Here is a 26,632-nt window from a genome sequence, read left to right on the forward strand (position 1 = left end):
GGCTTTACCCGTGGGAACATTCCTGCTGACCACACCCTTCTGAATTTGGGAAAATTCTCCATTTTGTAAATGCGTTTGAAAAAACTTTGGCTTTTTTACGTGGCAATGATTGGCTAATCAAACACAATAACCGTCAAATGTAAGCCTTTTGTGGCTGACCCCCATTAACCCTCCATAATGCGAAGAGTTTATAAATTTGTTGAAAGAGGAAAGCGGACACAAGATCGCCTCTGTATCTCAATAGAGATGCAAGACAAACAAAATTAGCGAGCCTTGCTGAGAATTTTATCTTTGCTGGTATTGCCTCTCGCAGTCTTGTGTTAATTTTTTCAATATCAAAATCAACGAGTTGCAAGAGCTCATCAATATTTTCGCAAAACATTCTAAAGAGCATTTGATATTCGTCGACTTCTTCCAGGCGGAATTCTTGCAAAAGCGTGTTATCAACTCCTAGCTCATTTCTTTGGGTCAACTAGGGCTTAGCCCAGACAGGTTTTTGTTGCCTATTTAATTTTTTGCACATACGTTTTCGTTCTTTATAAAAAATTGCAATCAAAGCGGAAGCAGCAACATGATCAGAGTCAATGATAAAATGAGGCGACGCTTTAAAAAACTGATTCAATTTAATGGACGAGTGTAAACGGAGACATTTTTTCATTTAAATGGGCCCAATAATCGAATCCATTTAAATGCACAGTGTATTTCAGAACTGCATAAAAAGCTTTTAGAACTGCACATTTTGTGAAGAACTGCACGTTAAAAAAACCCTGCTCCGTACCAACGAAAAAGTTTGTCTAAATCTTTCAGGGCCTATTTTATGGAAATTTTCCAAGACCACACTTTAAAAAGGTTGTATATGAAGCATGGAATTTCAAAATATCCGAATGTTCCCGTCGTCGCTTTTTGTTTATCCAAAACAAAGCAGCTGAAGTAGGGTCAAATTCTGATAGGCTTGGCATGTTTTGAGACACATACAGATAATTGAACAGGGGTTTCATTCTTGCGTTAGCGTAAGAGGATGATATAGAGAATCGAGATAAAAAATTAATGACAATAATCCCCTGTGCAATTATTTAACAGAGTAAAAGTTTGGCGAATTTAGACTACCTTTATGCAGTCATATCTCCATTCTCGCTTAACTTTACAAGGGTTTCATTCTTTGAGGATGATATAGAGAATCGATATAAAAAATTAATGACAATAACCCTCTGTGCAATTATTTAACAGAGTAAAAGTTTGGCGAATTTAGGCTACCTTTATGCAGTCATATCTCCATTCTCGCTTTAACTTTACAGGGGTTTCATTCTTAGAGGATGATATAGAGAATCGATATAAAAAATTAATGACAATAACCCCCTGTGCAATTATTTAACAGAGTAAAAGTTTGGCGAGTTTAGGCCGAGATTTAGGCTACCTTTATGCAGTCATATATTCAGTTTAGGAGCGTAATTCTAAAATGCGCACGAAGAAAATCTAGAACGACCCTTACATATTGAAAAAATCATAGACTTATTTTGCCTTGAGATAATTTCGCTTGCAGCAGTTCGAAGTTTGTAGTGCACTTTCACGCAGCTTGGTGGCTGTTTGGCCACAATTGTTGTAATTGTCGCTAGACTCGGGGGTCTTTTACAAGCTCTGATTGGCTTTTACACCATTTGAGAGCATAAAGCTGATTGGCTGTAACATTTTTCGCTCTTGTTGGAACCAATTAAACTGGACCAAGGAACTTTCGCTTCGATTCATGGATGTTTTGTACTGTTCTGTTATGTTATGAAGTTTCAAAACTCTATCAACAGAAAAACATATTTATTACAAAAATATAGCTAAGATGAAAAACCCACTCCACAAATTTGAATTTCCAAGGCCACATTTTCGATTTCCAAGACCACAAAATGGGGGAAAAGCCACACTAAATTAGGCCCTGAAATCTTTAACGAAAAAAGATAATTTTTCATAATTTTACGTGGTAAATTTCCAATGATTTTTGCTGTAATGGAGTTGTCATTTTGCATGCTTGGAACTGGGGTTGAAAATTTTTTGGAGGGGAATGAATTTTTTATCCTTGTTTCATTAATAAAGTTCAGGATCAAAGCAAAATAGTGACGAGAATCCAATGTAATTCAAAACAGATTAAATAAAACGAATACTAATATTTCACTGCGGCATATATTCTCTTGCCAGCCAATGCCACCTCCCTTGGCTACGGGCCTGACTGGATTCTGATATAACGAAAAGGAAATAATTGGATGTAAGACACGGAATGAAAATTCTTGGGGGCATTAAATGTTTTCTTTTTTTTGAATTTGGATTCGAATATTATTTGATTCAGTGAATTGGGTAGCAATTCTCTAGATTGTCTCCAAATTTTTTTCACCCTTTTACCCACCATTAAAAATGACAACTCATTAAAAATGTAACCGTCAATTTTCATGCATTTGCAACCGGGTCTTCTATGACGCCATATCATTCTCTTTTCTACACAAAAAGTTACATATGACTGACAAATGTGAAATTAAAGCTTTCTTAATTTTACATTTAATTATTAAAGCTAATTAAAGCTAAATTAAAGCTGTCTTAATAGCAGTTAGTTGCCTGCACCTTCTCCTTCTTTCCTAATCATATAAAGGGTTGGGAATGACCTCGTAACTAGCGATCACGGAATTTTTACTGTGTACAACGGCAATTTTTTCATAATTTCATTAAATATTCGATTTTTGAAAACAATTTGATCTATCTTTCAACACTTTTACACATTTTTTGTTGTTGTTGGGGAAAAAATAGAAGAGACGAAAATATTTTCTCTTTCCTTTCACAAACAACTTCCCCGTCCCCCGATTTTTTGTCAGTCGGTTTCGAAACTAAAAACCGGCGCGCGCTTGCGCACAAAATACAACAAAACAAGCCAAGTCTGCAAGAAGATGGCGTCGTCAAAACAGGATCAATATGATTATTTGTACAAAATCGTATTGACCGGAGACTCAGGAGTGGGAAAGTCATGTTTGCTTTCAAGATTTACTAGAAACGAGTTTGATTCAGAGTCTAAATCGACGATTGGGGTTGAATTTGCTACTCGAAGCATCCAACTTGACAATAAAATTGTTAAGGCCCAGGTAGGCGGAGACAAATTTAATCTCTTTCACTTCTGCCAAAACCGGGCGGTAATTAGTTTTTTGCAGCTGCAGAATTTTATTTAGAACACAGTTTCAAACAATTTTATAACTTTGCCACCCGTTCTGCTGATAAATTTGAACTCCACTTATTTTCTGGGTGAAGGTTGTGTGAAAAATTACGAAGTTTTTGGTAGGCGTTGTAACTGCAAAACTACTGGAATTCTAGAAATACTTTTGATTATGGATACAATACGAGGGAATTTTTGAAAGGGCTACTCTGGGACATCTCCAGAGCAGCCTACCTTGGAAACGCCCCTTCTTCGAGGCAAGAATAGTTTTTAGATGTTTTAATAGTAGCTTTCATTGTTTTAACCAGTCTGAAAATGTGACGTGTGCACACATTTATTCCGAGGTTTTTCTAATGCTCACCAAAATGTAGGACTGTAAATACATTTGTGTAGGTAATTATAAATTCAAGGGCAACCCTTTTTGGAAACATTGCAAACTGATTGCACACAATGTCAGGTCAGGCCAGCCCTCTTGCACAAATTGACACATTCCAAATTGCTCTTACATCTGCAGTCTGCCATTTTAACGTTCATGAATTTAATCTTTTAAGTCTATGTTGCTGTCTATAGAACAGGGGGTTCTAAGTTGTTGCTCGGATTTGGCATGTGTGTGTTTATAATTATATAATTTCATATTCTAAAAATCATCTAACAAAGTCTGAGTTGCTAAACAATTAAACAACTTTTGTATTGTTAGGTGTGGGATACCGCTGGTCAAGAACGGTACAGAGCAATAACAAGTGCTTACTACAGGGGTGCTGTTGGGGCAATGGTCACCTATGACATAGCTAAGTTACGTAGTTTTACCAATATCCAAAGATGGTTAACAGAGCTTAGAGAACATGCTGATCCAAACATTGTTGTGATGCTGGTTGGGAATAAAAGTGATTTGAAACATCTTAGAGCAGTGAATATCGAAGATGCGCAAGAATTTGCAACACAAAACGACATGCTGTTTACGGAAACTTCAGCCCTAGAGGCAACAAATGTTGAGGCTGCCTTCACAGAGACAATTAAAAAGGTTCATAAAATTCAGTTAGAGAAGATTCGTAACCAAGTTGGGGCTGCTGCAGAGACACCCATTGTTGTTCAAAATGTAGAAAATATGAATAAAAGGCCCCCAGCACAAAATAATCCATGTTGTAATCAGTGATTGTATTTCATTAGTTTTTTGTATTTCCTAATTAATTTATTTATAAACTGAATATAGAATAATGATTTGTAATAGCAGCTATTTGCATATAAACCTCTCAACATTTATAAATATGTGTAAGAACCTTTTTTACAACAGCCATTTCATTTTTTAATTGTTTAATGTTTTGTAAACCTGTACTTGGATTTCATTAACTGTACTAAGATTACCCTTCTCCACTGAAATTTTTTTAGTATCATTTCTGTTTCGTTTGAAGACCAACCTAATTTGGTGAGTTTAAGTGTCAAATACAGTTGGTTACTATGAGAATAAATGGTAACTTCCTTCCTTTATTCAACTTCATGATTGTTATCCACTTTGCAAAAATGTTTTGGATTTTGTCCTTTGGAAAGAGTTGAACTATTCCAATAAGGCCAAACATGTCATGTCAATAAGAACAGTTCTAATCTTGGCATACATAATTCATATGCCAGCCTTAGGATTGGGTATAAATAACTTAAAAACTATTTCATACTGTAAAATTTCAAAATTGCCCAAAAGATAGAAACATGGACTATCAAACTAAACATTTTGTCAGGCATTCCAGATAAGAACAAAAAGGTATATGGAATTTCTTTGAAAGGACTTACTTTATAGAATTTCTAGCACCCTTCAAAGGAAGGAGATTGATGCTACTTTAGTGAGAAGCAGTGATAAGTTTGTATTACCCTTAAAAAGTGAGATATTTACTGCATCAAAACTCAAACACAAGGGAAACAATTAGAAATAAACAAATTAGCATCATGGAAGTAATTATGGATGGACCAAGGTTAGCACATACTTGGATAGCTCCAGATGATGTTTGTTAGCTATTTGAAATCATTCTAAAATGTCTGCACCTCTGTAAGAGATTGACACTACTCTTGAGGATGACAGCTAATGGATGAAAGCTATCTGGACGATTAAAGCCAAGTTTGTGAAAGTTAGTTTGTTTTTGGATTGTGATGTGTACGACTGATGCATGTTTGTTGCATATGAAGCTGGAAAGAGAACTTGCAAACCCCTGAACAAAAACAAGTTATGCCAAAAATTGCACCTAATCACAATTTAAAAAATTCTAAACTTTCACATTCACAAGCACTCTGTTTTTGATAATCCGAGTAACTGCGAAGGAGCGGAAGCAAACTTCACAGCAACAGCGGCAACAGCAACAACACGAGGAGAAAAGGAAAACAAGATGGGGAAGCCGAAGGCAAGAAATATAAAGAGAAAACAAAAAGTCAAACCAGACGATAATCCTCAGGATGAATTTTCTTCAGCAGATCAACAGATGGTATGGTACTTGGTATTCGTTTTCTTCCCTCCTAAATCAATTACTTTGCCTAGCAACTATAAAACCATAACTTTATTATACTTACTTATTACGGCCACACCGGCCACGTGGTCACATTCCCAAAAAAAGTTATTTAAAACTTGAGCACTTGGGTCAGAATCGGTTAGTAATTCTCATAGCTCAAGGGGCAGCCGAAAGCTACACCGGGCCGGGCCCAGGGGCAGGCCCGATGGGCCCAGTTCTTACCACCCAAAGCAAACAACCCAAAATGCGTTTTGTATGGATTTAAAAACTATAGAATTTTATTTATTTATTTTTAAGTTATATTCATAAAGCATTTTTAAGCTTTCCCAGTACAGATATGATTTGTTTTTTCTTTAAATTATTATGTTATCAAAAGTCATATTTTGAATAGAGACAGCTTGATTACAAGTGGGTACCTTTTTGCTTACTGGCCCAGGGACAATTGCCCTCCTGCCCCTCCCATCTCAGTTGGTCTGTACATGACCATTGACATATCTAGCAAATCTCCAAGAACTTAGTTCTAATATGCAAAATACCCCATCTTTCAGAAGAGATACAGCACCTTCAACAAAAATTTTCTATCTTGCAACCCTTAGTTAAATTAAGATTTGAAGGCCTGAGTTTTCAGGAAGACTGTAAATTTCAGATTTTTACTGCAAATCACACAAATCTTTCAGGGTGTTTTAGGAAATGCCATACATATGACACACTAGACACAAATCTAATGCAGTAATCTAGACACTAATCTAATGTACCTAAACTTACATATTGATAGTAATATAAACTATACAAAAATCAACAGGGCTTAAAAAAATATTATATAGACAAATTCAACTTACGGCCCCTTTTTTGAAAAAATCTTCAAATTCTTTTGTACAAAATTTTTAACCTACTGATTTTAGTCTACTTGGAAATTTTCATTATAGTATTGCTCACGATATTGGTTTTATGATGACATAAAGATAAAAATTTTATACGAGATTTGACTGTGATTGGCGACTAGGGGGGTAAAGTTTCACCCGGAATGATTTTTGCGGTCAAATCCCTTGCAAGTTTTCAGACTTCATTTCTCCATAAAATCTAAATTACAAGCACAAACAAAATTAAAAAATTGTATCCAGCCTAAATCGATTGTGATAAAACAAAATCTAAGCTTAAAAAAGTCGTATAATTAAATTTGAAGAAATTTCCAAAACTAGGCCATAAGTCGAATTGGTCTATTGAGCATTCATGTGCCAATATTCAGTACTGGAATATTCAATATAGCAATATTTATGTTCCAAGAGAAAGCAGGGGGAAGCACAACACCACTCAAAATTTTAGCTAGATCCATGCTTAGAGTGGACTTTCCCAAAGTCTATTTTTCTTAACTCTGTAAGGCATTCGTACTTCGTGAGGGCACATCTAAACTGCCGAGGAGACGATAGAAGGAAGGCGAAGGAAAGTAGACTTTTGACTCTTGTAGGCTTATGAATAATTAATTAGCCCACAATATTCTCATTAGTTCTGCCCTTAGTTCTGGGGGTTACCGCCTGCAAAGAAGTCATTTGAAGGATGTAGGAATTAACACCCAGACTTATTCATAGATGTTACAAAAGCCTCAGGCAGCTTATCTCATTAAACATTCAGCAATTTTTTAACTATCTTCAAACATTAAGTGTATTCTCTACTATGATATTTTTGAGAACCTCCTCTACTTCGTACTATCACTCGCCAGTTTATACAGCCTTTTTAGCTGATCACTCGTCATTTTTCTTTTGTGCTATTGTCAATGTCATTTATAATGTTTGGGCTTGATAGATTCTAGTTATTTCCTTTACCCAACACTTTTCTAAACAATTTTCAATTGACTTCTTTGGTTGACACATAGGCTTTTCAATTTAGTAACTTTGTATTTGAACCTCCTGGATTCCGGGTACTATAACAACAGCCGTCTCTAGTGTATTGTTTGCAAACAACATTGAATGGCCTTTTGAAAGATGAGTACTGCGCCAAGCCAAATGTGGTCCGGCTCCAATTGTATGAGGTCATTAATTATTTGTAAGCCTTCAAGAATCAAAAGTCTATTAAATAGATTTTGGGAAAGTTTATGCTTGGAGCTGTTTATAGTAGACCAAAGTTGATTGGATCTGAAATGGAACCAGGGGCATGGTGACCCACTGGGACTCTGGAAATGCCCCAGTAGGCCCCTTAAAACCTTTTCTGTGGGCCCCTTGGATTTTTCTTTCTTTTAAGCTTTTATCATATGTAACATCAGATTTGTGAGAAAAGACAAGTAAAGTAAGGCCCCATGCAGCCTCTGCGACACTCATTTCCAAATATCATAAAAGATGACAACAAGAAACAGTCAGCATGGTGTGCCCCTAAAAACTTGATTTTCCCGGCCAAAAAAACTTCCCACCATGCCTCTGAATGAAGCCCTGTGTATCTGTGTAACTAAACTTTAGTGGAACATTAGAGTCCCATGAACCCTTATTTTTGCAAGTTCCTTTAGATATAAGTTCCTTAGTTGGGACTCAATTATATATCTCATTTACCCCAATATTGGCGTTATCACATTTTTTTGCATTCTATCTTCCAATTTTGCAGTTCTGTAGAAATAAAAGACATGATGTGCCAACAAGCACAGAATGAGAGACTGGGTGATAGTTATTTTCAGGACACTATATTTTTGTATTAAGCCATGTATTGTAAACCTTTTTTTCTTTGGAGGGTGATGGTGATAACTCTGGTAAGAGTATCATGGATAATCCAATAACAAAAAATAAGATAGTGACAGAAGATATTAAGATCAGCCATACACAGACATCAAAAGTTATGAAAAAGAAAGATAGAAGAAAGAAGAGAAAAGAAACATTGCTAGAAAGTGAGTTAAATGTACATTTATATCCTGCATCTTAAATTAAAATTCTAGTGAAAAGTTTTTGGGTCTCAGAGATGGATTGTGCTGAATGCCAAGTTTTGGTTTATTTATGCAAGTTTTTTGTATAATATTCATTTCTATGTTTGATAATTTTTCATAGATTTCTTGTCTATAGTTTTACTACTTTTTTTGCAGAGGTTAAGTCATCAGGGTCCCTAAAAGAAAGATCAAAGAAAGCAAAAGAAAGATCACAAGTTGCTATTGTTGGGGATATCCAACCATTGATGGATGCACTTCCAGAAATACCAGCACCAATTGCAACTGCTAGCAACACAACAAAGTAAGCTGTGGCATTTTATATGTATCTTGCATTAAAAAAAATTTTATCACTTTTGCTTTTTTGATTAGAATGTTATGTTTAATGGAATTCGGATGTCTATATTAGTTTTGGACATCTCTCTGATTTCTGAGCAAAATGCTTAAGAAAGATTTAACCCAGCTTAGCAATACTATACCTTACACACAAACATATGGCAGACCCATAGCCATGCCATCTACTTTGCCATTCAAAAGAAGAAATACTACTAAAACCTCCTTGCATTTTACTGTAATGCAACAACCAATTCATAACCATGCCAATCTTCTAAAGCAAATGTTCTGAAACTATAACAAAAAGGTTCAAATCCTAAATTGTATCTACAATGCTGTGATAAAATGGGTAGATGGTAGGAGAAATGAAGTGCTTTTGCCCAACTTCCAGTATATTTTACAGTAGAAATGGCTTTTAAAACTCATTTTTTAACAAATCTTCTATCAAATAGTTTGGTTGATGGACAATTTAGCAATTTCATCATTATATATTATGATCAAACCACTATACGGTAAACACCCAGGAAAAGCCTGTGCTATCATCTTCTAAAATTTCGTAACAAGCTACTAGCTAGAAAAATAACTCAAATTATTAATGATAACTGTGCAAAACCAGGCCTTAATATGTCAGATTCAATGATCCTAAAGTTTGGACTATTCCAGGTAGAGGTCATTTGCTATTGAACAAATGGATTCCAAGTGTGCACGTTTCTGCAGTATGCTGAACCAAAAGAAATTTTAAGCTCTATCAAATTAACACATGTATCATATATCCTAGCATTTCAATCCTACGTTAGGAAAATTAGCCACAATTATAAATCAAGAAACAAAATGCAACTCTCCAATTGCTTATTTCGAAATCTGAACTGCAAGGTCATCTTGTAGGTTCCAAGGACTTAATGTAAAAGTTTCCACTTGAAGTTTGATTGACTTAAATACCACACCTAACTTTGCTGAAAACTTTGCAGCTATGAAATGGAATCCACTAAATTTCACAATATTTTTTCTTTTTCATTTTTTGCTACATCAGTATAGACATTTTCATCTTCGAGACTCAAAAATATTTGTATTTGCATTGGCTGCGTGGCAACTGAAGGTAGTTTTGGGACACTGTGAAGCTATGTTTTATCGACCAGTATTCTGGTCTTTCCTCTGGTTATGACCACCTCTCGTGATTTCTACGTAAGGGGCGCGAACCACAAACCCTTTGATCTACCACCAGCAACTCTTACCACTGAGCCATTCTAGCATTCAAATATGTTTGATATTGTATATAGCCATAGGAGTAAGGGAATTTTAAATGATGGACGTTGTAATCCTCGTTATTTCATAAAATTGAAGTAAAGTTGTTGCGGCAAACATCTAGCTTTCATGGGTCTCTATAATGTTTGCACAATTGTATAGATATTTTTCAAAATTTTTTAGTTAACAATACCTAATTATTCTGCCAAAGCAAGGGAATTTTTTTTCGTCTTGGTAGTTTATAACAATTATATAATTTATAGTGTAGTATATAAATTCATAGTTCTTGAATTTTTCCAGCCAAAAAGCAAATCTAAAGTCAAAGAACTGGAATGATAAGAAATGGAGAACTAAACGAAAAGAAGAGTAAGTATCGAAATATTAAATCTTAAAATTGGCTAAATTCCACATTTTATTAATTGCTGTAAGGTTTTGATAGATCATTGCCTTTGTCTAAGAATGAAGAGCCAGTATGATAAACAAGGGGAGGATAGCTGGATAGTACAGGTATGCAAGAACAGTACAGGTTGTATAAGATAGCAACCATTCGCTTATAAAGGTAGTTTAGTTCTTGCAGTAGGTCCCTAGTAGGTTCTTTCTGACTTGTTCTTTCTCGTGAATTCTTTATATAAAAAAGCTTCTGTTAATGATTTTGCTCCTTATTCATAAATCGGCATTTCTTAGGTGCCAGCTGATATTTGATATTTGGGTAACAGGGGTCCAAGGGCAAGAGTCTTGATTATCGTTTTAAGGCGTATACAAATGCCCCTCTGTTGTATTATTTCAGAGCAGCTCTCTTCTAAGGTGCTATTTTCCATTATTAAATATGATTTTTGATGCATCCCCTACCCAACAATTTTTATGAATTTTAGAATAACTAGGTGACCTGCATCTTATAAAAATTTAAATGGGGTGGGTGATTTTACTTTCCCCATTCTTCACCGATCTGCTATCATTTATGTGCAAATCTTAGGTGAAAATTGCATTTTTATGAATAGTTGCACATTCTAAAGCTATTTACCCGAGGATCATTGTTTTTATTTGTCCTTCCTCTAAAGAGTTTATCTATTCATATCATTATTTTTAGGTTGAATGACATAAATCTATTTAAAAAGGTTCTTCAGCTACCGGATTATAAGAAAGACCCACTTGTTGCAATTTCAAATCATGTTGAGTATATGGTAAAAGGCGATCTGGTTTAAGATTGAAAACAATATTCAACCATATTTGAGGGCATCCATCACTATGTACAGAAGACAAGTGAAAGACTCCTAGCACCTCTAATTGTTGTGTGTATATGAGAAATCTAGTCCTGGATTAATCAAGGTGTGATTGGAGCTGGTCGATAGATGGAATGGTTCACTATACCTTATGAACTGAAAACACAATGTTGCGCTACATTTGTTGCAAAATATATCAACTTAACTTTAATTCTATTATCTTGTATTATAGAATGAAATATAAGAGCTATGAAATGTTTATATTTACAAGATTGTTCTGTGCTGTCTCTTTTAATGAATCTTCTTGCTAGTTGGATACCTCTGCAATACCGGTTACGCTAATGTATAATGACATTAAGATTTTTAGCCACAAATGTGATCATAAGAAGTGCTCTTTAAGGTTTTGTTATGTGCAATGCAAAGCCTATGTGTTTTGTTTTTCTTTTTTTTGTTATATTTTCATCGATTTTATGTTATAGTTTGATCGATTTTGTGCTATTTAAAGGGCTAATTGAACTACTTCATTTGCCTCTTTTATGTGGTACTTTATTCAAATCATAATCTTTTCTAGAGAAGAATTTGATATGAAGGATGCCTTCTAGCACTAAAAATTGTCCTTTGTTATATTTTCAGTATTAGTGCTAGGAAACAAGTAGAGAATGGTTTAGTAACAAAAATAAAACCATTTGTGAATTTTTGCCGGTAAGAAAGTCTTCAGTCCTTTGTGGTTTGTCAAAATACCAAATTTTAAGCCGCCAAAAATGGGATATCTTTGAACAATTACGTTTCATTTCGTACTGAAGCTGCGTACAATTATATCAAATTTGTACAGTTCAAATAATTGATTCATCTAAACAATGTTAACCAATGGCATTTTCATGTGTTTATATGGACTTATGAACAGAAACTGGTAGAAACCAAACAAAACTATTATAGAGAAGGGCACGTGTGGCTCATGGAATATTATGACAGAATGAGTTTTAAAATTGATGGATGGATATCTTAACTGTTATATTCTAGTTGTTTCAATTTTCTGTAAGGGATGTTTGGCTATATCTCAGAATTGATAATTCTTTGAAGTCTTCAAGATTGTATGAAAGAGAAAAGGAGATATGCCAAGACCTTTTGAAATACCGTAAGGCAATTACCGCATTTGTCCTGGTGACATTTTTATATTTAGTAGATTCTTATCTTTTTAGAATAACAAAGGTCTGACGCAACTCCCTTTCCCCATCCATTCCCTCTTCCCCTCATGAAGTCGCTCAAAAAAGGCTGTGTTTACGCTAGTCTCTACGTCTCTACTGACTTCTCTTACAATGAGTGGCATATGCTTCAGAGGAGCATATGTGTATGGCTCTTGCTCTGATATAAGAACCAATCATCATTAGATGTCAAAAAATACTGGATGTTGACTTTTCCCATGTTGATCAAACAGGCCATTTTTGAATACTGGGCTTCGCCTATAATTAGATTGCCGTTACCAGCACTTAACTATGAGAACCATAACAATTTTTCAACAACACCTGGAAAGCCAAGACTACATCCAGAAATGTTAACAATTCATAATTTTTTCAAGCCTGGAAAGCCAGGACGAATGCTGTTTTTGACGGCCTAGCTAGTGTGCTTCCGTGCTTTTGATTGGTGAAACATTTCGGATAGTCTTGAATCAAAAGAGATAATGGTATCTACCTTAATTATCCAATCAATCCAAATATTCTAAGAAGCGTCGTATCAGTTACAGTCCAGTCCAGGGTTTCAAATTGCCTGCTCCTGTGCATGGACCAAAATCAAACTGAACTCTTTGGAAAAGGTAATAAAGAATTCGTTATTAAAACGCTATTAAGAATTTTTAATTTGTACCAACATATAATTACGCTTAACTATATGGAATTTATGGATAGCATAGGAAAGTTTTACTCATGTGTATGAGTCGTGTCTTATCGACCGTAACCGTAACAATAAATAAAATGGCATTTGCAATTTGTTGGTGAAGTTACTTGTAAATTTGATTATGATGCTTTCTAGGTACTTGTCAATCATTTACGGTTACTGGCTGACGACAATAAAGCGTGTTTAGGCATCCTTGACAGGCTCGAAATTATCACGATATATCAAGCTACAGCGTTAATATGAAAAGCTAAACAGCTGTCAAAATGTAAGTCGGTTATATTCTTCATTGATGTGTTTCTTGTTGAGCAAACAAATGTTATTTCCAATTCCACCGTTCTTTTTCAACTATTCTCAGACACAAATTATTTCGACTATTCTTCTTTTTCGCTAATTATTGTTTGAACGTACATGATATTCCCATCAGGTATATAAACTTCCCAGAATTGGACGTTGCTCTGTAAATTAACCTCTGACTTCGGATACATTTTGTGTAGGAATTAGAAAAAAGGCCAATCAACAAATACATACATAACAGGGTATTGTATAAACAGTTATTGTAAATAACTATGCAGCTAAAATACAAACATGATCCTAAAACCTCCAAAATTCCGCCACTGGACAGATCCATACCGTTCCTTGTTCTGTAAATTGTGTGCATGTCATTTTATGGTATTTGTTCCATGGTCTCGCTTGGGGTTCGCCAAGCCCTCAACATATAGCTTGTTTAGAATTTTATAAATCATGGCTGAACGGTCAAAACTAGTTAGTCTACTTACCATTAACTAGTTTCTTTACTATTTGTCTTTTATCTTGGCATATTCAATCATTGTGTAGGTTCTGCTACAAAAATTTTGGAGAGACTCAAATTAAGATTGTGATAAAACTCCATAAAAAGCCTAAGAATAGAAGAAATGCATAGTTAGAGCCACATAGTTATGTTCGTGGTAAATGTCTTTAAATGTTCTAGACATGCTAGGCCACTTGACCTTGCTCTTACTGTTTTTAAATTGATCGTTCCAACGAAAGTTTTGATTAACAATGAGCCCAGGCAGCTTGATCTTATCTCCAAGTCGTTTAGTATCATTTCATGAGCTATCTCAATTTGTTAGTTTTTGTCGAATGTTAATGACCATTCATTCAGTTCTCTTGGGTTTCTGGGTTACGTTTTTCAGTCTGTCTAATCCATTTCAAGATGTTTTATAATTCATATTGCTTATTTTGAATTAATTGTTTGCAATTTTCGGATGCAAAAGTGGCATGTGTTTCATTGCAACTTTTGAAAGTTTTAAACTCTTTTCGAAATCGCCAAGATATATTTTCAGCAGAAAAGGGCTCAAAAAGGATCATTGCAGGCTACCACAGGTCATTATATTAAAACTGGATCTAATAACATTGAAAGAGCAATACTGTTGTCGTTATGATAGGAGGTAAACCAACCAGTATGTATGGCCTGGGAAAGTGGGGGGTCTCTCCAAATGTTCAAATGTTTTGACTACAACCTTAAAGGCTGGGAGAAGGTGCACATAAATTTGAAAACATTTCCTTCCACGGTTTAGTCCCCCATTTTACCCTTTTCGAAATTTTGCAGCTTGAAGCCTTCAAATAGCTTCAAATTTCTTTATTACCTTGACCTACTTCTTCCAGAATACAAAAATGTATGTCAATAGAAGCAGAATACTTCTTCAATAGTACAAGAGCCTTCGATCTTTTACACGTTAAACTTTAGCTTTCGCTTTTATGGATGGTTAGAATATGCCCCTTTTTAGGTAGCTGCTGTTTAAAGCCGATTTCTGACGCAACTGCAAAGACATAGTAGACTGAAACCTGTCGAACACACGGGTCTGTTGATTCTCTTGTATATATCTCTTTTTCCTTAATTAACTCCAATCAACATTGATCCAAGCCGGTGAAAGTTTTTAAGTTAGGTCTTTATACGGTCAAGAGCTACATCAGCAGATTGCCTGTAACCCGAATTCATTTATTTATTCCAGCGATATTTTTTCAGGTGGTGGATGGAGATATTCCGAAGGATGTACACCTTTTATCCAGCAGTCTTCCAAGTATTTCTAATGCTGCACGCACTGGTGGATTGTCAAGTGTCTGTGAGTTCTAGCGCCGCAGCATCAACAAAATACAGCGAGGATCACCGCCCGCAGGCCTACATCTCGTCCCTATCCAGCTCAAAAGCCGACCAAAACACCTCTGTCAAAATCATACCAGGGCTTCCAACTTCGAAACCAGTAACTACCATCCAGCGGCCAACTACGAACTCGTACTCTACCAACGCGAAGCCCACCAGTACAGTTCCTATAGCAACAACTGCTGCGCCATCCAAGAAACCAACCAAAGACATTGTCTCCAAAGCTTCATGGGATTACAAATCAAGCGACGAATCCTATGGACCAGAAAAATGGCATTTACTATCTGATAGGTGTTCAGGCCAACGCCAATCTCCGATAGATATTGTCACTGCCAGTGCCGAAGAGCACAGTGGGCCTACATTTCCCATCAAGTTTATTCTTCCTCAGTCAGGTCAAGCCGATAATTTAACAGTCAAAGGGACATTGAAGAATAACGGGAGGGCACTCGGGTTTGGGGTTGATTCAAAAATTGCTCCAATAAAGATCGCTTTTAGAGGTTTGTACACGCTGAAACAGTTTCACTTTCATTTTGGTTGCGAGAATGAGAGTGGATCTGAACATTCAATTGACGGGAAGCGTTTTCCTGGCGAAATTCATTTTGTCTTCAGCAATGACAAGTACAGCACAATGGAGAATGTGATTCAAGCTCCTGATGGACTTTTGGCCATTGCATTCTTCCTAGATGTAGATGAAAGTGTGGAAAATTCAGAAATGAATAAGATAAACCAGCTTCTGACAGAGTTAAGGATTCCCAAAGAAAAAGCAGTTGTCGAGGCAGGGATTCAAATTATCAATCTTGTCCCGGCATTGAAAGAAGGTATTAGGAATCTGAAGTGGTTCGGATATAAAGGATCATTGCCAGCACCGCCATGTTTTGAGTCTGTTATTTGGATGGTCTTTCAAAGACCGGTTAAAGTGAAAAACGCAATTTTGGACAACTGGCGGAGGATGCTGCAAGGCAACCACCAGAGGATGTGTGGAAATTTTAGGCCAGTACAACCGCTTAACGGGCGCAAAATAATGACGTTTTCATTAAAACCGTCGCCAACCCCACCTAACCAAACACAAAATCCCGTCAATTTAGGTGATGCAGATTTATAAAGCTTCTTGTCACGTTTTCTTTGGAGAGTTTACAAATTCGTAGTGGTTTGGATTGTATTGTTGAATAGAAATGTACGATATGATTCTTATACGATTTTTGTATACTATATATTCATTCTACTTTTGGCTCAAAATTAACATGTACCTACTGTGTGAACCATTATCATATGCCAATTCGGTAACTGTTCGATATTTCTGGAACCCTACAGCATTTCTGGAACACACAGCACCTATTACAAAACACCACACGCGCTGCATTAAAGTAAGCTTGACTTCCACCACACTTTTCTATGACTCTGTGTACTATTCATGACTCTAAACACAATGTTTTGCAGTTATCGCTTAACAAGAGAACTTCAAATAAGCATGAATTCTACCACTTTCTACGACTCTCTCTACCATACACGAACACGACTCTTAACACCGTACAAGAGAACTTTCAATAAGCACGAGTCTCTCCGTATACCATATATAACCCTGACTGAACACCATTCATATATACTTCCAATTCGCAAAGAGGCTGCTTGAAAGAATTATGAAAATGGTTTTGAAAAAGAAAATATCTTGAATCATACTGAAGCTGTTTTGTCTAACACTCTTCAGAGCTGAAATTGTCAGAACATAGATAGAAAACTCAAAGAAAATAGACATATACCACAAGTACTGATGAGAAACGCAAGCCAATGACCGTCAAAGTTACTCAATCGATGTAGGTTGCCTATTGAAAATATTGCCAATGGAATCCAAGGGTGATTACGAATTTTACTGTTTTTTGGTTAATCCAGAAAAAAGATTATATTCAAGAGAACGATTCTCAAAATATATCATTGTAGAAAAAATATAGTTTTTGAGAAATGAGAGAGATTTAGCTTAAGTCGAAGAGGTAATAGCTATTTTTCAAAACCCTAAAATAGGCGACTAAGGATACAACAGAATCTGATATTATGGGTCAGTGCCAAATCAATACCTACCCAAATTTATACGTCTTGTAACGGTTGTTATTCAGGACAAAAGACAGTGACCTAGAAGCCGTGGGCACATGTTTCCCACTTTGCTGCCAAATTCGATGCGTGCCATTTATCTGGATAAGAAGAAATGCCTCTCTTGAGAAAAAAGTGTTGCTGATTTAAAAACCTGAAATAAGCACCGAGATTGGGCAGTATTTTTTCATGTGCAATCCAGATAAATTATCTAAAAAATGTTTTAATAATTTTTGAAAGCATAGACACCAATTTTGTTTTTAGATTCAGTCATAATTTAGTGGGTTTTTTATAATTTGCTTGAATAAATCTAAAGCTTTGCTATTAATAATTTTTTGCTGTTGTCTTTTGAATGTATTCTTTTATAATAATATCTTTAGAGTTTCATTTATTTTAGTATTTCATGCTTTTTTATCATCATTTTTTCTATTTACATCATGGAAGTCAGAGTTTCAACAACAGTAGAACTATAATTGGCAATATCAATCAACCAGCGGTATTTTCTGGTTAGTATGTCTTGAAAAGGTCATCAAGGCCAAGGAGCGGTCTTACGATTCATAATTTAAGATTAGCTCGACTGCCCCAAATACCCTCAAGTATCATGCACCCTAGGCCCCTTTCATATTCCCTCCATTCTTGTGCTGCCCCCGCTACATAAGGCTACGCCCTTTTGTCTCTGAGCAGAGATAAATGTAACTGGCAATCGCGAAACTTAAACGAAAAGCAATCGATACAAAACATCAATGTATGCTTTGGCAGCTAAAATATTGTAGATGGCCTCTTTACGTTCAAATCCATCGGTGTGGCAAAGAGGAACAGCCAATGGGAAAAACTGGTTGCAAAAAAGCCAACGAAATATTGCGACAAAAGCCATCAAATACAGTCAGTTACTTCTCCAAGAATGATCAAAGAGTTTCGCAATAAAACGGAAAAGTATCATCGCAAGGCAAAGAGTGATGTTGCATGGATGTTGCATCGTTTAATTTTTCATGGCTAGAGTTTTAGTAGCCAATTACCACTTTGCATTTACAACAGTAAAGAAGTACAACAAAGAACTAATGCAGCTTACCTTGGAGAATGTTTTGCAAAAACATGTCTTGCATAAAGTTCTTATTTCGCGGGCTTATCTTAGCAGTTTGTTTTTATGACTTCCACTTGCAGTACCAAAGCTCTCTTCAGACAAAGCCCAATTCAGAGAAGTCTGCGGGGGGACATAAGGACATACCAGCGCCTTGCATTTTCCCAAGGGGACGGCCTCACGTGGACATATTTCCTTGAAGACCATCGGATATTGGAAGTGCATGCCCCAGAGACAATGATTTCAATGAAAACTGATTTCAGAATGTCCTTGTCAAGAGTCGAAACGATCGAGTTAAAGGCCTTTATTCGGAATTGGAGTTTGTTATACAGGCACCTTCGTCGAAGGAAGTCTGATTTTCAGATAATATGGGAGGGAGATTATCCACCATGTGTATAAAATCTTGTACATCACTGTAGTTATGTTGAGCTACAGTCGCAATCAGGAAGGGTGGCCAAGATTTACAGCTTAGCAATTAGAGAGTGTGGAAATACAACATCGAATATAGAAGATTGCCACAGGAGGGGGCACTGGACTCTTTTCATATATATGTTTTTATTGCAGGGGCGGAAGACAGAAATGGTTGCCCTCATAGTCGTTGAAGATGATCTATTAGAGTGTCTCAAAATTGATTGAAAGAATACCGTATTTCATCTAAAGAACGCCGCGGCCTTTATTACAAACTCCAAATTTTGGGTGCGGCGTTCAAAAGAGGACGGCGTTAATCAGAGGGCGGCGTTTAATATAAAATGAAAAGTTTTTCAAATGAAAAATGCAATGAAAAAAGATAAAAAACAGACTTTAAAAAATGTTTTCTTTTCCCAAAACACGTATTAAAGATTGTGTGAACAATTTTTGAAAGTTTACAAAAGATGGCTTCACGTTATGGAAAGGTCAAGGAATGTCAATACCCCTACCTCCGTCAGAGTCCTCGTCTCAATTACATAAAAACTTTCTTAGCTTTCGAATAGGGGTGTGTTTTCTAATGAATTTCGAATAGGGGTGTGTTTTCAAGATGCGGCGTTAAATAGAGGGCGGCGTTTATCAGAGGGCGGCGTTTTTTCCAAACGGTTGGCTGAAGGTGCGGCATTCAATAAAGGACGGCGTTTATCAGAGGGCGGCATTCATTAGAGGAAACACGGTAGTAAGATTGACAAATTTTCAATACAAAAACCAAGTATTTGTACGATTACCAGAGACGATGAACTAAACCAATCAAAGAGAGGTTAAATAGCTGCAGTGTATTTGTCCATCTTTCCCTCGAAGATAGTCCGCCAGGTCACGAATCTCCCAATCGCTCATTCTCATTTCCTTCCTCAATTTCTCCAAGCCTTGGCAAAACTTGTTTACGCTCAACACCAAATCACCGCTTGCCCCGAACTTCTGAAACAAATCCATCATTCTTATTCGTCGCCCACGGATGAAAGCAAGAAATCTTTCGCAGAGGTCCTCCTTGTGTTTCTCCTGCCATTCAATAACATTCGGGTCATCCTTTATTTTAATATGGTCAAGTTCAAGTTTAAAGTCGGCATCAGCTGGAGCCATGTTGCACAGATAATCTGCTATTTCTTTATCATTGGCGAATGTTTTGTCTCTGCAAATTATGATTTTTAGTTTGCTTGTTGGAGAGTCCATTCGTGCCTTCACAATTTCCATTAGCAAGTGTTTAGTTATAAGGTTCATGGTTATGTCTAGTGTTTCTAACGTCTCGTTTTCTGGAATTGCGTCTATCAAAAGTCTAGCACCTGTAAAAGACACGAGAAGTCTACCATATTTCCTTTTTGAAACAATATATATTTTGTATTACATAAAAACAAGAACTAAATTACAGATTGGGTACAATTAGGCAATTAAAGTTGTATACACATTGGGATGGACGTCTAGGCTTTTAATCAACAAGACTTCATTAATTTCAAAGAACATTGTGTAAAGGTTGAGGCGTCCGAACAAAAAGCACAGTATCAAAGAGGATGTGTAGGTAAAACACCCTTAATTCGCCGACGAAGCGCCCCTAGATGGGAAAACTAAACTTCGCCGACGAGATTTTTATCGAACGTGGGTGTCGTAGAATAAGCCTCCAATCCTCAATAGCAACGGTCCCGGCAATGTGGTACGGCTGGAAGAATCAGTAGGGTAGGGGTCACCAAGTAAGAGAGAAAGAAGGAATTAAAAGGTGCCAACTTAATCATGATACACCTGGAAGCAAGGGAACAACTGAGAGTGAGGGACTGTTAGTTAAAAACACTCACAAAACGAAATCTAAAAAAGGTCAGCAATAACAACGATATGTGCTGTTAACCGATGAAAAGCTGAAAGCAACTGTAACGATTGGAATACCTGCATCGCCGATCCTGTTACTTGCTAAGTTCAGAGAAGTAAGGCTTGTGTTATCTTTGAGAGCTGTCAGTATTGGTTTCACGCCATCGTCTCCTATTCCACCCCAAGACAAATCCAGTATTTGCAGTGACGAGTTGCCGGTTAACGCTTTTGCTATGGCTGAAAAAAACAAATGAAGCCAAGATTGCAGTTACGCTATATTACATGAAATTCAGTACAGTAATACTGAGAGCCTCTGGTACGGGCGGGTGAATGACAGATCATTAGAAGCGGGGGCAATCTGTAAACAAAAGATGTTGATTCCAAAATCTATATCTCTGAACAAAATAGAAAAGTACAAATTAAGCATAAAATGCAGTATAAGTGTAGCTGTCTGTGTTTTTGACATCACCCAACCCAGCCAACCTTCTTTACTGGGAATTTGTGATTCCAATGCAATTTCGAGAGGTCCAAATGCAGATTAAACACTCATACAGAAAAAGAAATTAAAGGCCCATTACAAAAGATCGTTTACTTGTAAATCATTTTGTTTCGCGTAAAAATGGAGACGGCAAAGGTCCTGCTTCGCCTCCGTACACACGAAAGTTTGAAATTAACATTGGCGATACAAAATAATTTAGAAAAATAAAACAAGAAATTAATTGATCGTAGATGTTTATAGCATATTACCTCTTGCACCTTTAGATCTCAGGTTATTCCATGACAGGTTTAGCTCTCTGAGCGAAATATTTCCATCAAGTGCTTTGCTTAAAGCGTTGGCACCTACCTCGGACATGCTGTTATTCGAAAGAGAGAAACTCTCTAATGTATAGTTGATGCTAAGTGCATCTGCAATTAGTTCAACTCCACGATTCCCTATATCATTACCTAAGGCGAGAAGTAAGCAATGATTAAAACTTAGTTGAGCTTTTATTCAGTTGGTTGAGTTAAATTCATACGCTATCAATAACACTGAGTTTATTTCTAAAAGTCAATAAAGTTCCATTGCAGCAATCAACGCTCCGACTTTTCTTCAAAGTATGACGTCTCATCAGTGGCGAAGCTAGCCAAAAATTGTTGGTCCTGCTATATGGACAGGGCCACGCCCATATTCAATAGGAAAAGCCCATGGACAAAAATTCCTTTTTGCAGATGAATTTTTTCTTAAATTCAGTAAAAAGCAAATTTTAAATCGATGTCTATCTTTTGAAAAATAAACCCATACTTAAAGACGTGCTTTAGGGTGCTTACTTTTCAAACAAATCTATGTTAAATTGTAGTAAGCCTCTACAACTGAAGTAAAAGTTCAAATTGGTGATAACTAAATTTGACGATAAAAGGGGGTAGGGGTGGCATTTGAAGTTGCATATCATATATTTGTGGTATTCCAGATTTTGGTCTTATAAACCTGACCATCTAGATACTCTATTAAAATAATTTTAATAAACAACAGAGTTTAAAGTCTGTAGTGGCAAGTTCACATATTCTGCAGAACAATTATTCTGCAGCTGATAAAGAGAGGTACAATTGAATAATGTGTCGCATTATCAATGAAAACAACTTTATTAGCCAAACCATTAGACGAGAAAACAAATCAGGTAGAAAAATGCAAATTCCGCTGAAATTGGTTTATTCTCCAACTCCAAACTTTCAATCACACAACAGTAAATTCAATTATGCTTTCATCGTCCTTGTCCAAGTCTAAGAAAATCTTATTTAGGCCACCATGATATACCGTGCCTCAAACGATCGTACGAAGGCCGAAATCAGAGTGCCTCATACAGCCAATTCTTGTTGTTTACATTTCTTTCTTGCGAACTTTGGACTCTTTCGTGTTACAAATAACATTTATGCAGCTCAACTGAGGCAAGTTTTGCTGTCAATAATAATATCATTGGTATTGCCAAAGCAAGCAGAAAATCCGCATTCACATCGCCTCGCCATAATACTTGAACTGGCCTCCTTGCTAGTATCTCATAGCAGAACGAGAATGCACAGGGCAATTCTTGCAGTCCTGCTCTCAGAAATAGCAGGACCAAAGGTTTTCAAAACAATGCTCTTTGACCTACGTAGGTGAACCCTCGACCAATCAAATCACAACTGCTTACGAAATGTTATGATGATCATTTCGACGAGGTCCTGCTCCCGAGATTGAGCAGGACTGCTCTTTGTTCTAGACTATTGTGAAGCAGGACTAAATTCACAAAAGCCCATTGTGAAGCAGGACCAAACATAGGGTATCATAGTTATGAGCAGGACCAAAATACAGGGTTGCCGTAGGAGAGAACAGGACCTTGAGATTAGCACGGGATGCCTGTATCAGCTGGCGGAACTGGGGACTGTTTATCAAATAGAATTTGAAACTTCCTTTTTGCAAGGAAGAAATTGTTTATTGTTTACAGTAAATCTTATCTTTGGAAATTCTTGGTCCTGCTCAGCAGGACCAGCAGGACCTTTGGCTTCGCCACTGCGTCTCATTGACTAGATCAATTCTAATTTTCGAACATTTACGAGAAAGGAAGAAAAAGCACACTAGGGTCGGTCCCTAGGCACTTTTTCAGTCTTGGAGTGAAGTCAACAGGAAGGTGGAGATTACAGGAAGATCTATTTCTTTACCAAATACAGCAATGTCATGAAATAAGAAAAACCTGTATATGAAAAACCTGTAGGGAGACCAATGAAGCAATTTGTGCGCTCTTATATAATAGCAAATGTGACAGTTGGGCTACACGGATCTGGCTTTGTCACGCAGATCTGTCTTTGTCACACGAATATGTCTTGGCCACATGGATAGGTAAGTTGGGAATTAAAAGATATTATTATTCAAACAATCTTTTGGTTGTACAAAAGTTGTAAATGGCTTTGAAAAAAGCAAACATTTAGTAAACTAAAGCTTTAATTTTAGTAAACTAAAACTAAAGTTTAAAACTATGTTCTGACGTTTTGAACTCTGAAGAATGTCAGACGAAAAGCTTTAGTTTACTAAATGTTTGTTTTTTCATATTATTATTCATTAGTGGCACAAGCTACAGTCTCCTTTGTTTAAAGGAGAAAACTTACATTATTCTTTCAAATCCTCACTTTGACAAAAATGTTGGTATGGCTTAAATGGTTACCCCTTTCTATGTTTTAGGTGTTTCTGCATAAGCCTATAAAGGAGAAGTCTTGCAGGTAAATAATCAAACGTCAAGCAAGTAGAAGGATATGACAACGGATTACCTGACACATCAAGCCTTTTGAGAGTGTTGCAGAAAGCAAGCATTTTTGCAATGTATTCTGCACCTTTGCCTTTGCAGCCGTTGTCCGCAACATCCAGGTCAGTAATGAAATAATTTTGCTCGAAAACGACACAAATACATCTCATACCCTCTTCTCCCATGCCGTTGTCCTTCAGATTCAGCTTCGAAACACAGGTATTTTTCAAGAGAGCGATAGCAGCTGCGCGGACTCCTGTCGGTCCCAGCCCGCGATGACTTAGATCAACTTCAGGGTGAGTCATACACCTAATAAACTGTTGTGCTGGTGTTACCTTTAAAAGGTGGCAGGCTTCGGTGTATGTGTCTCTCCCGGTAGGGTCGTAACGCGAATGTCGACTGCAAATTGACCCTGGTTTGCCACTGTACCGTGAGGAAAAGCTGAATTTGTTCACAATATCTATTTCATAATCGCTATCAAACTCATCCTCTGATGAGAAAAATACATCAACATCCTCACTCGTCATCTTGCTAACACCACAGTCAAGAGAATCCACTGACATTGTGCTTGTTGTAAAAAAACATTCGTATTTGCTGTCGTTAATACGTATACAGCGAGGCCTATGGGGCAGTTCTTGGTGATAATTATAAATTAATAAGGTTGCTGATTAAGAAGCAGGTTAGTATGGGACTGATTCACGTACGAACCCGTTGTTGTTCTGCAAAATAAAACAAAAAGTAGTTGGTAAGAGCGCGAAAACAGTATAACGAAGTGTTGAATAAATTTCCCAAAGGATTAATTAAAGAATCCGCTGCAGCAAAAGGCAAATTACACAAAATTATTCATAAATGTAGATTGGAAGATCTTCAGAAAAACTCGGTCAAAAGGAAAACAGTGGTTGACCCAGAATATTTAAGCCCCTTTGTTTTGCCAGAGGACCAGACGCAGTTATATAAAATCTTAATACTTACCGAGTGACGCAGCCATTATACCCTTTCGTATTTACTCACGTTAACTTTGCTTTCACTGAAAATCTTGACTTCACATTTTGAAGCATTTAAATATGGTGACTGACGTATTGTTTCCCCGAAAGAGGTATTGGTACAAAACTCCTAGGAAATGCAAAAACATTAGGTACTGTTATAGATCGCAATCTATCTCAATTAAGCTGGCTCGAAACATATATACTTCTCCACGAACCAAGAAATCTCTTCAAATAAAACTCAAACGTACGCCTTGTCTCATCATTTCTCCATTTTTCTACACGTCTTTCCTCAACACATTTTACGCTAACACTGCCCTACTGTACTTTTATGAACTCAATTTACATTACTCAGCTAATCAACATGTCAAATCAGGGAACCTATATTTGCTTATACCGATACAAAGGTCTTACGTAGGTTTTAAATACAATCACGAATATCAGTTTCCTTTACTTGGTTCACATACACATTAACAGGAGACAAGTACGTAAATATAATATCATAACAAAACAAATTAAGCTACTTCGAGTCCTCAAGTGAATAAAGCAATATATAATTAATAGAGAAAATCCTGTTGTCTTTAAAAAGCAATATATCTAAGAATATAACATAACTAAATGGTTGCTATGCGCGCTGTAGAATCCCCCACAGGTACGTCTGGAAGATTTGAAATCTGTAGTGGCATAGGTAGAAACGGGAACAATCTCAATTCACATGTTGATTTCTATCAGTTTTTCATGGTATTTCTATTAGCACTTTTGATCAGCTGATAAAATCTGTTTTGTTTTGTTAACAGAAGAGGAAAATTTTCAGCTTCTATCGAGGTTTGTTCTTAAAAAAGGTATTCTGTCTCAGAAAAGAGGCACTCTTCCAAGTTGGGGGCACGTACACCTGGTGCCCCCTGGCTTCCACGAACCTGATAAAACAAATTTTCCAAAAGCAGAGGCAACCTCCGTCCATAATAAGGTTTTCGCTTTGGAATATGACCGATTTGAGAGGCGAAGGAAAAATGGATACCAGTTCAAATTTATTGGGAGCTCAAAATGATGGTCTCGTGCAATCTACCCAACATTAACTGCTGGTTTTCTGCAATAAGCCCAAAAATATGCTACAAATCATTAATTAGAAAACAATTAACTGTGAGCAAAAATATCATGTTTATTGAATAATAGAATTATCAAAATTAGACCCTAAAATATTAATTAGACCTCCTTAGCTTACGCTGTTCTTTGCCTGAAGCTTGAAAATTCACCACGTCGATGAAACAATTTCATTTTTTGGGGTCACTCATTAATACCAATCACTGGCAAAAGAATACTTTTGGTTCCTTCAAGGACATCAGTGTTGCTGGTCGTGGGTTCATGTCCTGCGCCAGTCTTGTCACTTGCACACATTTTCTCTCAGTATATTTTCCCAAACCCTGTTCACTTATCACAATGTACTAACGCAAAAAGTATCGACAACCACTCTGTGAACCTTTCGATTGTGAATAGACAGACCTTCTCTAAAAAAATATTTCTTAACCTTTATCCCAATTTTCGTTTGAGCAATTTAATAAATTTTCGCCGTCTAAAGTTGACCAAATGT

At 36.5% G+C, this 26,632-nt stretch overlaps 4 protein-coding genes across 5 annotated transcripts; 3 read left to right on the plus strand and 1 right to left on the minus strand.

The window, feature by feature from the left end:
- Positions 1 to 2,879: 2,879 nt before the first annotated feature.
- On the plus strand, positions 2,880 to 4,569 carry LOC135681140 (ras-related protein Rab-11B). The gene is made up of 2 exons (XM_065195447.2): positions 2,880 to 3,110; positions 3,876 to 4,569. The coding sequence occupies exons 1-2, from the start codon at positions 2,919 to 2,921 to the stop codon at positions 4,329 to 4,331; spliced, it is 648 nt and encodes a 215-aa protein (XP_065051519.1). The 5' UTR covers positions 2,880 to 2,918; the 3' UTR covers positions 4,332 to 4,569.
- Positions 4,570 to 5,490: 921 nt separating this feature from the next.
- Positions 5,491 to 11,622, plus strand: LOC135681138 (uncharacterized). The gene is made up of 5 exons (XM_065195446.2): positions 5,491 to 5,643; positions 8,380 to 8,533; positions 8,726 to 8,870; positions 10,442 to 10,507; positions 11,229 to 11,622. Exons 1-5 carry the CDS (start codon positions 5,548 to 5,550, stop codon positions 11,341 to 11,343), a joined length of 576 nt encoding a protein of 191 aa, XP_065051518.2. The 5' UTR covers positions 5,491 to 5,547; the 3' UTR covers positions 11,344 to 11,622.
- A 1,764-nt stretch (positions 11,623 to 13,386) lies between these two features.
- Positions 13,387 to 16,582, plus strand: LOC135681141 (carbonic anhydrase). The gene is made up of 2 exons (XM_065195448.2): positions 13,387 to 13,516; positions 15,257 to 16,582. Coding segments are annotated over exons 1-2 (1,239 nt in total). The 5' UTR covers positions 13,387 to 13,514; the 3' UTR covers positions 16,494 to 16,582.
- A 2,981-nt stretch (positions 16,583 to 19,563) lies between these two features.
- On the minus strand, positions 19,564 to 26,514 carry LOC135681564 (uncharacterized). 2 transcript variants are annotated; one of them, XM_065196102.2, is made up of 5 exons: positions 25,034 to 26,514; positions 24,087 to 24,780; positions 21,558 to 21,755; positions 20,889 to 21,047; positions 19,564 to 20,296 (listed from the first exon to the last, which is right to left on the minus strand). In XM_065196102.2, the coding sequence occupies exons 2-5, from the start codon at positions 24,622 to 24,624 to the stop codon at positions 19,767 to 19,769; spliced, it is 1,425 nt and encodes a 474-aa protein (XP_065052174.2). In that variant the 5' UTR covers positions 24,625 to 24,780; positions 25,034 to 26,514; the 3' UTR covers positions 19,564 to 19,766. The 2 variants fall into 2 exon arrangements, with proteins under 2 accessions (XP_065052174.2, XP_088967932.1); XM_089111806.1 differs by having other exon boundaries at positions 24,087 to 26,514.
- Between the last annotated feature and the right edge of the window lie 118 nt (positions 26,515 to 26,632).

Source organism: Rhopilema esculentum, chromosome 12 (assembly GCF_057945365.1).
Source record: "Rhopilema esculentum isolate cy_ngs chromosome 12, ASM5794536v1, whole genome shotgun sequence".
Lineage (NCBI taxonomy): Eukaryota > Metazoa > Cnidaria > Scyphozoa > Rhizostomeae > Rhizostomatidae > Rhopilema > Rhopilema esculentum.